This window comes from Podarcis liolepis (genome assembly GCF_965112155.1).
Source record: "Podarcis liolepis genome assembly, chromosome: 18".
NCBI lineage: Eukaryota > Metazoa > Chordata > Lepidosauria > Squamata > Lacertidae > Podarcis > Podarcis liolepis.
The window spans coordinates 8,585,974-8,599,283 of record NC_139572.1 but is presented as its reverse complement, the minus strand read 5'-3'; the positions used below and the strand labels follow the sequence as shown (position 1 = coordinate 8,599,283).

General features: G+C 45.0%; 2 protein-coding genes across 3 annotated transcripts in view; both read right to left on the bottom strand.

The window, feature by feature from the left end:
• LOC310697329 (perilipin-3-like) overlaps positions 1 to 13,310 on the bottom strand; it is a 181,528-nt gene that overhangs the window by 23,201 nt on the left and 145,017 nt on the right. The window lies entirely within an intron of this gene.
• On the bottom strand, positions 3,505 to 10,334 carry ARRDC5 (arrestin domain containing 5). Of its 2 annotated transcripts, none has more exons than XM_083484129.1 (3): positions 10,008 to 10,334; positions 5,946 to 6,096; positions 3,505 to 4,109 (listed from the first exon to the last, which is right to left on the bottom strand). In XM_083484129.1, exons 1-3 carry the CDS (start codon positions 10,268 to 10,270, stop codon positions 3,627 to 3,629), a joined length of 897 nt encoding a protein of 298 aa, XP_083340255.1. In that variant the 5' UTR covers positions 10,271 to 10,334; the 3' UTR covers positions 3,505 to 3,626. The 2 variants fall into 2 exon arrangements, with proteins under 2 accessions (XP_083340255.1, XP_083340254.1); XM_083484128.1 differs by having other exon boundaries at positions 5,946 to 6,154; positions 10,021 to 10,333.

Below are 13,310 nucleotides of genomic sequence, written 5' to 3'. Positions count from 1 at the left end.
CAGGTTACAGACTCCGCTAACCCAGAAATATTACCTCGGGTTAAGAACTTTGCTTCAGGATGAGAACAGAAATCGTGCTCCGGTGGTGCGGCAGCAGCGGGAGGCCCCATTAGCTAAAGTGGTGCTTCAGGCTAAGAACAGTTTCAGGTTAAGAACGGACCTCCGGAACGAATTAAGTACTTAACCAGAGGTACCACTGTATCTTAACATATTTGACTAAATAATTTTTAATTTCTTCCATTCGTCTTGGTACTCCTCCTCCTTCTGGTCGCGGACTCTTCCGGTCAGGTCGGCTAGCTCCGAAAAATCCATCATCTTCATTGAAAAGAAAATGATTTGTTAGCCGCCCTGAGCCCGGCTTCGGCTGGGGAGGGCGGGATATAAATAAAATTTATTATTATTATTATTTCTTGTTCTATTCGAACTAACAGGGCTAGAGAAAAAAGGAAGGCGGCTGTGCTTGCTCCTCTGTTCCCTCAGAAGATGAGACCTCTCATCTTCAGGTGTGTGTGTGAGAGAGAGAGAGAGAGGCGGACAGACAGACAGACAGGTAGAGGCAGGGAATTGAGCAGTCCCTGATCGGTCAACTCATGCAAACCCCACTTCTGAAAGCTGAGATTCATCCAAAGCTCCAACATAGATGGGCAGCTGCAGATGAAAGTGAAGGGAGAGTTGAAAGCACACAGCCCCCCTGATTCCTGTGTGTTAAAGGTCTGGGAACCATAGTTCTCTGAGGGGCAAATAACAGCTTCCAGGGATCTGTTTATGTGTCAGAGGTATGCCTTACTGTAAAAAAAAAAGGTAAAGGACCCCTGGACGGTTAAGTCCAGTCAAAGGCGACTATGGGGTTGCGGCGCTCATCTTGCTTTCAGGCCAAGGGAGCTGGCGTTTGTCCACAGACAGCTTTCCGGGTCATGTGGCCAGCAGGACTAAACCGCTTCTGGTGCAACGGGACCCCGTGACGGAAACCAGAGTGCACAGAAATACTGTTTACCTTCGTGCCACAGCGGTACCTGTTTATCTACTTGTGCTGGTGTGCTTTCAAACTGCTAGGTTGGGACAGAGCAACAGGAGCTCACCCCGTTGCGGGGATTCGAACCGCTGACCTTCTGATCGGCAAGCCCAAGAGGCTCAGGGGTTTAGACCACAGCGCCACCCGCATCCCCTCTTTATGGTGTGTTTGCAGCCCTTGATTTGAGGTGGGGGGGGGGTCACCAACGATCAACCTCAGAACCCTGTTGTCAGTGGTGAGAAAATCTCCTCTGTTACAATGATCACCTTTTATTTAACAAAATACTGCATGATTGTGAACAAACAAACAAAACCTCTAAGCTGTTTAGAAAAATATAAAGCAAAATGTTAAAATCATTGATAAGAATCCAGCTGAAAAACAGGTACTTAAAATCATTTAAAAGATCATTTAACGTCAAAAGCAGCTAAAAAAGAGATAAAGCACATCTGGATAATGTTACAGATAGGTAGCCGTGTTGGTCTGCCATAGTCAAAATAAAACAATTCCTTCCAGTAGCACCTTAAAGACCAACTAAGTTAGTTCTTGGTATGAGCTTTCGTGTGCATGCACACTTCTTCAGATACACTGAAACAGAAGTTGCCAGATCCTTCTATATAGTGAGAAGGTGGGGAGGGGTATTACTCAGAAGGGTGGTGGGAATGGGAGATTGGCAGATAGCTGAGATGAGCCTGTTGACGACTCTTAACAACTGCAATAGGTCTTACAGGAAAAGGCAAGGGGTGAAGAGGTGAAAAACCACCACCCTTCTGAGTAATACCCCTCCCCAACTTCTCACTATATAGAAGGATCTGGCAACTTCTGTTTCAGTGTATCTGAAGAAGTGTGCATGCACACGAAAGCTCATACCAAGAACTAACTTAGTTGGTCTTTAAGGTGCTACTGGAAGGAATTTTTTTTTATTTTCACATCTGGATAAGCTTGCCTAAACGAAACAAAAAAGGTTTTATGCAGGGTGCTGAAAAAGTAAACAACTGATTTCTTACGAGTGTGGGTGGAAGGGAGGTGCAGTTATAATTCATGCTTCGAGGATGGCCAGATATGGGGTGGAGCATCAAAAGGATGGATAAGGATGGCCACCAACTTGGATGGCATTAAAAAGGTTTGGACACATTCTTGGCAGATACGCCTGTCAATTGCTGCTGGCCACAATCACCACATTCTCTTTCCACCATCAGAGGAAGTAATGTCCTGAATTCCTGTTTCTGGGAATCACAAGTTTGGATTCTGCTTGTGTGCTTCCAATTGGAACATCTGGTTGGCCACTGTGAGAACAGGATGATGGACTAGGTGGGCCATTAATAAATAATAATAATAATAATAATAATAATAATAATAATAATAAATTTATACCCTGCCCATCTGGCTGGGTTTCCCCAGCCACTCTTTGTGGCTCCCAATATTAAACACGATAAAACATCAAACATTAAAAACTTCCCTAAATGGGGCTACCTTCAGATGTCTTCTAAAAGTCAGACAGTTGTTTATTTCCTTGACATCTGGTAGGAAGGCGTTCCACAGGGTGGGTGCCACCACCAAGAAGGCCTTCTGCCTGGCTCCCTGTAACCTTGCAATGAGGGAACCGCCAGAAGGCCCTCAGTGCTGAACTTGTGTCCAGGCTGAACGATGGGAGTGGAGACGCTCCTTCAGGTATACTGGACCGAGGCCATTTAGGGCTTTCAAGGTCAGCACCAACACTTTGAATTGTGCTCGGAAATGTACTGGGAGCCAATGTAGGTCTTTCAGGACCGGTGTTATATGGTCTCGGCGGCCGCCCTCAGTCAACAGTCTAGCTGCCGCATTTTGGATTGGTTGTAGTTTCCGGGTCACCTTCAAAGGTAGCCCCACGTAGAGCGCATTGCAGTAGTCCAAGTGGCAAGCAACCAGAGCATGCACCACTATGGAGAGACAGTCTGATCATTAGGCTGATCCAGAAGGCTCCTCTTATGTTCTTATGCTTGAAAAATGATTTCTTTCTACCCTGACTTTTGGACCTCAAAGAGGCTCCTGAGGCAGCTGATGCTCCCCCAAAACAAACAGACATAAATCTCACTATATACATATATATGTGTGTGTGTAAAAGGTAAAGGGACCCCTGGCCATTAGGTCCAACCATGGCCAACCCTGGGGTTGCGGCACTCATCTCGCTTTATTGGCCGAGGGAGCCGGCGTACAGCTTCCGGGTCATGTGGCCAGCAGGACTAAGCTGCTTCTGGCGAACCAGAGCAGTGCACAGAAACGCCGTTTACCTTCCCACCGGAGTGGTACCTATTTATCTACTTGCACTTTGACGTGCTTTCGAACTGCGAGGTTGGCAGGAGCAGGGACAGAGCAACGGGAGCTCACCCCATCGCGGGGATTTGAACCACCAACCTTCTGATTGGCAAGTCCTAGGCTCTGTGGTTTAACCCACAGCGCCACCCGCGTCCCCAATGTGTCATTTTCTTAGAAGCCAAGAACAGAACCAGAAAGGGTCATGAAAACGTAAACATAAACTTTAATTCACCTGGGTGGTTCCAAAAACTATGAACATCTCTTGGTAAAAGGAGTCTCTGGAGTGCTGGAGCCATGATCCTTCGCCCTAACACTCTCTGGATTATTCCTGAACATCTGCGATTTCATTCCGGATAATGATGGGGATTTTTGCCACCAAGGTGCTCATGCACCAGGGGAAGTGGACGGTGGCCGTCAACTCGTACCCGACATCCATGATGTCGTCGGACTTCCATGAGCTGCTGACGGACATGACTTTGGGCAGGGAGAGGGTGCTGTTGATCTTGGTGGCCTCGCAGGGGGACCCTTTCCCGATGTGAGACTCCAGCCTCATCATCTCCTCCCGCTGCTCCAAAGTGCGCTTCTCGGCCCGGAGGTTGAAGGCCTTGTAGAGGACCACGGTGTGCAGGGCAAAGACCACTTTCTTGATGGACTTCCCTGTCCGGTTGGTGATCTCCGTTGTGAAAGTGATGTCATCTCCTGGCCCGTAGATGTTTTTGCCAAGGGAGAGGCGCAAGGTGATGGGGGAGCTCTTGAAGCAGCAGTTGTACAGGAGGGCCTTCTCGACTTCCACCACCAAGGGGAACTTCAAAGCCATCGGGCAGCGGGAGAAAAGGGGATGCAAACACCGGGTGAATGTAAGAAACAGAAGAATTTCCTTGTCACTGAAGCAGGCCGCGGCCAAATCACCCATCATCCATCTAACCCAGGCTTCCTCAACCCCGGCCCTCCAGATGTTTTTGGCCTACAATTCCCATGATCCCTAGCTAGCAGGACCAGCGGTCAGGGATGATGGGAATTGTAGTCTCAAAACATCTGGAGGGCCGAGGTTAAAGAAACGTGATCTAATCTATCTCATGTTTGTTACGCATTTTGAGCACCTCCTGAGATACCGTAACCACATTCTGCATGATGGTTCCTGAGATCAATGAGATTTTAGCTCATGTTGGGATATCCCTGGGCACCCTTTTGAATCAAATGGCAGGCTGAACCTTTCAAAACTGTGCTGGTTTTAACCAAACCTTGCACGATGGTTCTTTGAGATTGTTGAAATACATACCAAATATCCATTTGAGTCGTGTGACTCAAATTGGGTCTACTAGACCCATTTTTTCTAAAGCGAGGCGGACAAAAGTCGCTTCTGGAGCTATCCCCCCAAAATGTAGGTCCACTACAGAGCATAAATGAAACTTATTCATATCAAATACAACATTAAAACTTCAGCAGTGTTCTGTAGTGGTTAGTGTGTCACACTAGGACCTGGGAAAGACCAGGGTTGAGTCTTCACTCATAGGGTGACTTTGGCCTGGTCAGTGGTCACTCTCAGTATAACCTATTATACAAGGTTGCTGTGAAGATAAAATGATGGGGATCTGGACAACTCTGCATGCCACCTTAAATTCCTTGGAGAAAAGGTAGGATATGAAACAATAATACAGTGGCACCTTGGTTTAAGAACAGCTTAGTTTATGAACAACTTGGATTAAGAACGCTACAAACCTGGAAGTAGGTGTTTTGGTTTGTGAACTTTGCCTTGGAAGCAGAACATGTTCTGCTTCCTGTTGAGTGTGTTCCATTGGTAAACTGAGTCCCCTGCTGCTATGTGAAAGCACACCTTGGTTTAAGAACGCTTTGGTTTAAGAACGGACTTCCGGAACGGATTACCGGTAAGTTCATAAACCAAGGTGCCACTGTAGTAGTAGTAGTAGTAGTAATAATAATAATAATAATAATAATAATAATAATAATAATAATAATACAGTCGTACCTTGGAAGTCGAACAGAATCAGTTCCGGAAGTCCGTTTGACTTCCAAAATGTTCGTAAACCAAAGCGTGGCTTCTGATTGGCTGCAGGAAGCTCCTGCAGCCAATCAGAAGCTGAGGAAGCCCCTTCGGATGTTCAGCTTCCAAAAAAAATACCGTATTTCTCCGTCTATAGGACACCCCCATGTATAAGACGCCCCCTATTTCGGGGGAATCATATTTAAGAAAATGGAGGGAGATGGCGCCCCATGTATAAGACGCCCCCTAATTTTTTTACTGTTTTTTTGGCGGGGGGGACCTAGTCTTACACATGGAAAAATACGGTAGTTTGCAAACAGGAACACTCACTTCCGGGTTTGCGGCATTCGGGAGCCAAAATGTTTGAGAAGCAAGCTGTTCGAAAACCAAGGTACGACTATAATAATAATAATAATAATAATAATAATAATAATAATAATAATGGACTTCGAAATTTTAGAAGATTTGTGGTGTCCGTGGATAGCGGAAAAACGGAATTTGGCCCAGCTGAAGAAGGGAAGGGAGGATTCAGTCGTAGACCCATAGAGCGGTTGCGTTGGAAGGAATCCCCAAGGGCTCATGTTGTCCATCTCTCCTGCAATGCAACTAGCTTTGAACCCGCAGCTCTGAGAGACTGACCTCCGATATGACAACGTCCTGCCTGAAGACGGAGATCCCTTGAACCAGCAGGTACTTCTTCTGCTTCCGGAGAATAAGCTCCCTCGTTGCGCAGACGCCTTGGAGGAAGTAGCTGATTCGTCCAACCCGGCTAGTGAAGGTGGAGGGGATCCTGGGAGGCAAGACGAAGTGGAAATCAAAAGGGTGGACACCCGGACCCAGCCAGTTCCCTGCAGGCCAAAAAGAAATTCTTCTCACTTTCTCTTCGTTTTCTGCGGTTGGAGCTCTTTGTGACGTGTGAACCCTGGGAAGCCACTGGCTTGAAATTGCCCCTGTGAGGACTAGGCTAGAGCAATATTCGGATCCTTCTGCGCTCTATCACTGAGCTACAGCCTCTCCCCTAAAATTAAAGTAAGGTTCCAGTCCTCATTGTTCTGAATAGAAGCCTGGTTCAAATACAAATAGACAGAGCTAGGCCCCTGGTCCAGCTAGCTTAGTATTGTCTAGCCCATGGGAGACTGTAGCCCATTAACTTGCAATCAAGTTAATTCTTAACTTGCAATCAAGCTAACTTGCAATCAAGTTAATTAGACACACCTTCTTTTACACACTTATTTTGGTTCTGCCTGGAGGCCAAGGTGCTCATTTTGTGAAAGATACTAGGGAACTTGTTATGATGACTCCTCGGCTATAATGGCTCTCTTCCTGTGCTCAGAGGCCCTCTTGCGTTCATTATCAGGTCCTGCAATCCACATCTGGGGAGGGAAGTCTCGTTTTCAAACCTGGGCCTTGTTTATTTATTGCAATTAAAAATAAATTGCTGGCATCTGTCTTGAGATAACAGCAGAGTGCACCTCTGGGACTGGAGAATCACAGCGCCTGCTGTGGCTGCAGAGACAGGCAACTTGTAACTGCAGCTTCCTGAGTTGCTTTTGCAGGGAGTTGGGCTAGATTAAAGGTAAAGGTAAATGACACCTGGACGGTTAGGTCCAGTCTCAAATGATTCTGGAGTTGTAGTGTTCATCTCGCTTACAGGCCGAGGGAGCTGGCGTTTGTCCACAGACAGCTTCTGGGTCATGTGGCCAGCATGACTAAGCCACTTCTGGCGAACCAGAGCAGCGCATGGAAACGCTGTTTACCTTCCCGCCGGAACGGTACCTATTTATCTACTTGCACTTTGACGTGCTTTCAAACTGCCAAGTTGGCAGGAGCAGGGACCGGGCAACGGGAGCTCACCCCGTCACGGGGATGCGAACCGCCAGCCTTCTGATCGGTAAGCTCTAGGCTCTGTGGTTTAGACCACAGCGACATCCACGTGATTAGAGGATAGTTTAGAGGTTCCCAAAATGATTTGGCCTACCGCCCCCTTTTCAGAAAAAATAATAATTGTTCAGCACCCCCCCCCCTGGAAATCTATTGCATCTGAACAACTTTGTTCTCTTTTATGTATTTATATCTCTACCTGTGTCCTACAACATAGTAAAGAAAGGTGTTGTTGTACAATTATAAAATTATTAAATAACATTAAAAATAATCCTGAAGAGTAGGGTGAACATTTATTAATGTTTGGCTCCATGTTACATCAGTAAGCGTCATTATACAACAGATGGAACATGTACAAACTTTTTTAAAAAAAATTCTTCTTTCTTTATGCTTCCACTGCCCCCTTATTTTATTCAACGTCCCCCAATTGCACCTGAGTTGACTAACACCCCCCCCCCGGATAATGCCAGCCCGCCCAAGGGGGGGGGTAACACCCAGTTTGGGACTAGATGACTCTTCGAGCCCCTTCCACTTCTGCAATTCTATTATCTTTTTTTTCTTTTTTCAAATAAAAAAATAATTACAAACATCAAATTCAAAATCCATATTCATTTTCTAACATAAGCCTTTTACATAGACATACCTAAATTAAAATATATCTAATTGCTCTAGGCTTCCCTTTATATTATAAATGATATTATAGGTTCCCATATACCCCCCCACTCCCCTTCACCCATGTGTGATCTCAATATTTTACTTCTTCCATCTTGTTGTGTTGTTATAATTTAAGAATTATTCAGTTGATTCTATTATTATTTCACAGTTCTATGATGCTATGGTGAAGGGAAAGAATACCCAAATCCTGTCTGTGAAATCACCCCAGGCTTCAATATTCAACCAGGCCCCAAAACTGTCCAGAATTCCTTTTGTCTTCTAAAAATCCAAAACAGCTTTTCTCTGCTCTTCTCTGCTTTTCTCACAAGATGCTGTGCATAGGCAAAATGTTACTTTTAAAGGCTAATGAATAGGCTCTGTTCATAGCAGGCCTGAGAAACTGAATCTTATCTCATTCTAGTTGCAACTTCTTGGACATGCTGAACCACTTTCACCCCCCCCCTTTCCTTGGAAGAGTCCAATAGTCCCAAGACAGCTTTCTGTTCATGCTCAGAGGAACTCATGGGGCAGGACTCTGGAAGAAGGAGGAGAAAAGGGGAGGGATCTGGAAGGGGTATATATGATTGTGAACTCGTGCATGCTTTTTGTGACTTATCCCACTTGCTCCTTCTACCAGTTCATGGGTGGTAGAAATAAAACTTTTTCTCTGAAACTATTCCTTGAGTGTCTGCTGACTCCCAATTCCCTTTCCCAGGCGCAATATTTTTCCCACCCGAGGGCAAAGCCTCATAAGGCTTCATTACAGTATTTTAATATTTTTTTGGAAGCCGCCCAGATGGAAAGCGGAGCAATACGTTTGGCATCTTGCTTGGCTGCAAGGAGGTGTATGTTTATATCCCTCCCTCCCCTCCAAGGAGCTCATGGGGGCATGGTGTGGCTGTCCCCCTCCTCATTTAACCCCCCACAACAACCCTGTGACGTAGGTCAGGCTGAGAGGCAGTGGCTGGCCCAGGGCGTTGTGGCTGATTTGAACACAGGTCTCCTAAGTGCAACCAATACACCATCACTGGCTCTCTTTTCACACCCCTTGCCCCCCCCCAATCCCTTTACTGCTCCTGCTAAATAAAAAGGTTTTTTTAAGTTGAGACCATACTGTTTACAATTAAAATGTTATTTGTCTGATGGACATAGAGAATCATATTTTCACAGGAATGCAAGAGGATGCCATGTACATTTTTCAATTACATGTTAAAAGAATATGGTTCTCTATGAATATAACCCTTGCAGTTTGGTGCCCTGCCTAGAATATTATATAGTAGATCTGACCCATAATTGACAGTGTCCATCAGACAAATAAAATATTGTAGAACCCTTTAAACACCATTACTGGCCCCAACAACATCACACATACCATCTCGGGACTATTTAATTGCTCATCGTCTAACATTGTGTATGCCATCAAATGCCAACAGTGTCCTTCAGCTCTCTATATTGGACAAACAGGCCAAACCTTACGCCAAAGAATAAACGGACATAAATCTGACATCAAGAATCACAAAACAGAGAAACCAGTAGGAGAACACTTCAATCTCCCAGGACATTCTATACAAGATCTCAAAGTAGCTGTTTTACTACAAAGGAATTTCAGAAATAGACTGGAAAGAGAAGCTGCTGAATTGCAACTCATTACCAAACTTAAAACCATGGAGAGACCTGGTCTGAACAAAGACATTGGATTCTTATCTCATTATACATGACTAAGCCATTTTTCACCTTCTCACCCCTAGCCTTTTCCTGTAAGACCTATTGCAGTCGTTAAGAGTCGTCAACAGGCTCATCTCAGCTACCTGCCAATCTCCCATTCCCACCACCCTTCTGAGTAATACCCCTCCCCACCTTCTCACTATATAGAAGGACCTGGCAACTTCTGTTTCAGTGTATCTGAAGAAGTGTGCATGCACACGAAAGCTCATACCAAGAACTAACTTAGTTGGTCTTTAAGGTGCTACTGGAAGGAATTTTTTTTTATTTTGACTATGGCAGACCAACACGGCTACCTATCTGTAACCTTTAAACCTGTAACTGACGTAAGAATAGCCAGCATTTTAATTGTAAACAGTATGGTCTCAACTTTTTTTTTTACTATTAAGATCTGTCTCCCCATTTTTTGTGCACAAATAAAAGGTTTAAGCAGCAACAGACAACCCTCTTTCCTCACGCTCTATCTTGAAAGTTTTTGTCTTGTGGACGTAATCTGCCTTGTTGACGCAGGTCCCGGGCTGGCTGTAGTCCTTCTCGACGTCGGTCTCTTCGATCCACTCAAGGTAGCCCCTTCCGATCAGCTCGACTTTCACCAGGGGGTCCACCAGGGTGCTGTGGAGGCTGAGAACCAGTTGCCCTTCCACCACCGAGCCGGCTACGTACACATCCTTCGGAATCACCAGCTCGATAGACTTCACCACCGACATGGGTGGCCCGGAAGGAGCTCCGGAGACTGTTCCCTCCGATGTCTAGAATCCCTGCAAGGGCTGCGTTGGATGATGTCAAAAGGGCTTGTGATGTCACAACAGTGTGTTTCAAGAAAGAGCAGCTCCTTGCAGAGGGAATGTTAGAATTCCTGCTCCGTGATTGCAGTCATGGGATTGTTGTCTTTCACATGACGGTGTATGTTTTGACTCCACAGAGTGGAAAGTGATGGAGACAGGATGTTTGTGTTACTGTGTTCCGTGAAGTGGGACTATTGTCCTTTGTCCCTTTTCTCTTTGCTGTCTGATGCTAGAGAGAGAGGGAGCCATGTTGCAGTGCTCCATGTATGTTTATATGTAAATAAAGTAGATTAGCCAAAATGCTGAGTTGCTGAGGTCTGTCACGCAAGTTGCGAAGACTCTGTGGATCCCTAAGTGTACCGATGTCTGTTGGCATCGGTCGCTGTGATGTTCGGGCAGAAGCAAGCTTATGAAGCTCCCGAACGATCGACCAGGAGGGAGAGAACATGCCAGTCAGGCATGTGTCTCTGCCAGGGTCCTACTTGAGTGTAGGCTGAACTCCTGACAGGGAACCCAATGGCGACACCATTTAAAGCCCTTGAATAGTCAAGTTACTTGGTATGGGGAGTTATGGGTTATTAGGGGAGGGGAGTACCTCTGGCTACTACGAGACACCACTTGCCTACAAAGGTCCATGTAATCAAAGCTATGGTTTTCCCAGTAGTGATGTATGGAAGTGAGAGCTGGACCATAAAGAAGGCTGATTGCTGAAGAATTGATGCTTTTGAATTCTGGTGCTGGAGGAGACTCTTGAGAGTCCCATGGACTGCAAGAAGATCAAACCTATCCATTCTGAAGGAACAGGTAGGTAGCCATGTTGGTCTGTTGTCGAAACAAAATAAAAAAACCCTTACAGTAGCACCTTTGTTGTTGTTGTTTAGTCGTTTAGTTGTGTCCGACTCTTCGTGTCCCCATGGACCAGAGCATGCCAGGCACTCCTGTCTTCCACTGCTTCCCGCAGTTTGGTCAAACTCATGCTGGTAGCACCTTAGAGACCAACTAAGTTTGTTATCGGTATGAGCTTTTGTGTGCATGCACACTTCTTCAGATACTGATTTCCTTCATTCTGAAGGAAACCAGCCCTGAGTGCTCACTGGAAGGACCGATCCTGAAGCTGAGGCTCCAAGACTTTGGCCACCTCATGAGAAGAGAAGACTCTCTGGAAAAGACCCTGATGTTGGGAAAGATGGAGGGCACAAGGAGAAGGGGACGACAGAGAACGAGATGGTGGGACAGTGTTCTTGAAGCTACCAGCATGAGTTTGACCAAACTGCGGGAGGCAGTGGAAGACAGGAGTGCCTGGCATGCTCTGGTCCAGGGGGTCACGAAGAGTCGGACATGACTAAACGACGAAAGAACAAAAACAAGTACCTCTGGCAAGGGACAAGGTTTTAAGGTCCTATTAGATTCAGCAGGGCTTACTCTCAGGTAAGTGCATTTTGGGCTGCAGCCTTTGTGACCCAAGTTTTGGGTCCTTTTTAGGTTCAAGATGTCACTGCTTTACACCCCCCCATCCCACAATATTTGAAAACGTCGTCTTTGTACTTAAACACAAATTGGCCAGGAACGTCATTCTCTGTGTCCTTATCAATTTATTTAAAGAACAACAAACTGGTGGTTGCTTTAACTTTTTGATATGTGGTGATTTGAATCATGAGGATGAATTAGAAGAACTGCTGAGTCTTGGATGAGTCTTGCTTTGGAATTGAGGACTACATTAGACTTTCTTCTGCCTTTTCATTTTATTTTGTTCTAAGGGCTTATTAAAGATATTGTGTAAGTGTGGTGACCACTCCCTAAAAAAACAGTCAAGCTTGACAACTCTGGGAAACAGTGTGTGTGTGTGTGCCAGAGAGATCTGTGCACCACGGAACCGGATATGCTTAAGACGGCCCTGGCTAACACAGTGGTTTGACTTAACCCCCGGAGGCGGACTCCATTGTCTCTTGATGGATGCCAACAATGGGTTACCTTTCTGACCCGCCAAATCCTTCCACCCTATGAATCCAAAGCACACCTGCAGTGCTATTTAAATATACCTTCTTGAAGAAACCAGAGGCCTTTCTCTTGGGCATGGTCGACCAGTTGGTGTTAAAAAAGGATAGAACTTTTTTTATGTACGCTACAACAGCAGCAAGAATACTTATTGCAAAGTATTGGAAGATGCAAGACTTGCCCACTTTGGAAGAATGGCAGGTGAAGCTGATTGACTGTATGGGACTGGCAGAAATGACTGGCAGAATCCGTGACCAGGGAGAAGAGTCGGCAGAAGAAGATTGGAAAAAATTTAAGGACTATCTACAAAAATACTGTAAAATTAAGGAATGTTGAATGATGTTGGATTGAAATTAAGTGGTTTCTAGCTGTAATGGTATAAAGGAATATGATAAAATGGTTTTCTTTTTATAAGTAAGAATTTAAGGTTATAATAACCTAAGATGTTGGAGAGAAAATAAGGTGTTTTCTTGTTTTTTCTTTTTTTTTTAAAGCTGTAATGCTTTGAGATATGGATTTGCTGCACAAATAATTTGAACTGGATATGCAAGAAGGGGAGGTATGAGGAGGTCAGGGAAATATGTTATGAGAAAATAAGTTGTGAAATTTATGTGTTTTTAACCTTTTTTATGTTTGCTTTTTTCTTTTTGTTTGCAAAAAATTGGAAACTTTAATAAATATCTTTTTTAAAAAAACACACAAAGCACACCTGAAGTGCATAGCTCCCCCGCAAAGAACCTTGGGAAGTCTGTTAAAGGTGCTTGGGATTGTAGCATTGCTGGGGGTAAACTACAATTTCCAGGATTCTTAACACAGTAGAAATGTGTTTTAAATATATAGCGCGGGTGTGACATTTCTGGGATTTTAAGTTCAGCCTCACAGGTTTTGTTCTCTGTGCGAGACATGAGACAGGAACCTCAAACTCAGGACACCACAGTTCTATATAATAAATCCCCAGTAGACCACG

What these genes read in the sequence shown, in the direction of transcription:
- ARRDC5 (XM_083484128.1), bottom strand. Translation starts at nt 10,270, where the DNA reads ATGTCGGTGGTGAAGTCTATCGAGCTGGTGATTCCGAAGGATGTGTAC. An exon ending in AAAAACTTTCAAGATAGAGC is followed by an intron (nt 6,155 to 10,020) that starts GTGAGGAAAGAG and finishes TTTGGCCTGCAG; the next exon opens with GGAACTGGCTGGGTCCGGGT. An exon ending in AGGACGTTGTCATATCGGAG is followed by an intron (nt 4,110 to 5,945) that starts GTCAGTCTCTCA and finishes ATGGCTTTGAAG; the next exon opens with TTCCCCTTGGTGGTGGAAGT.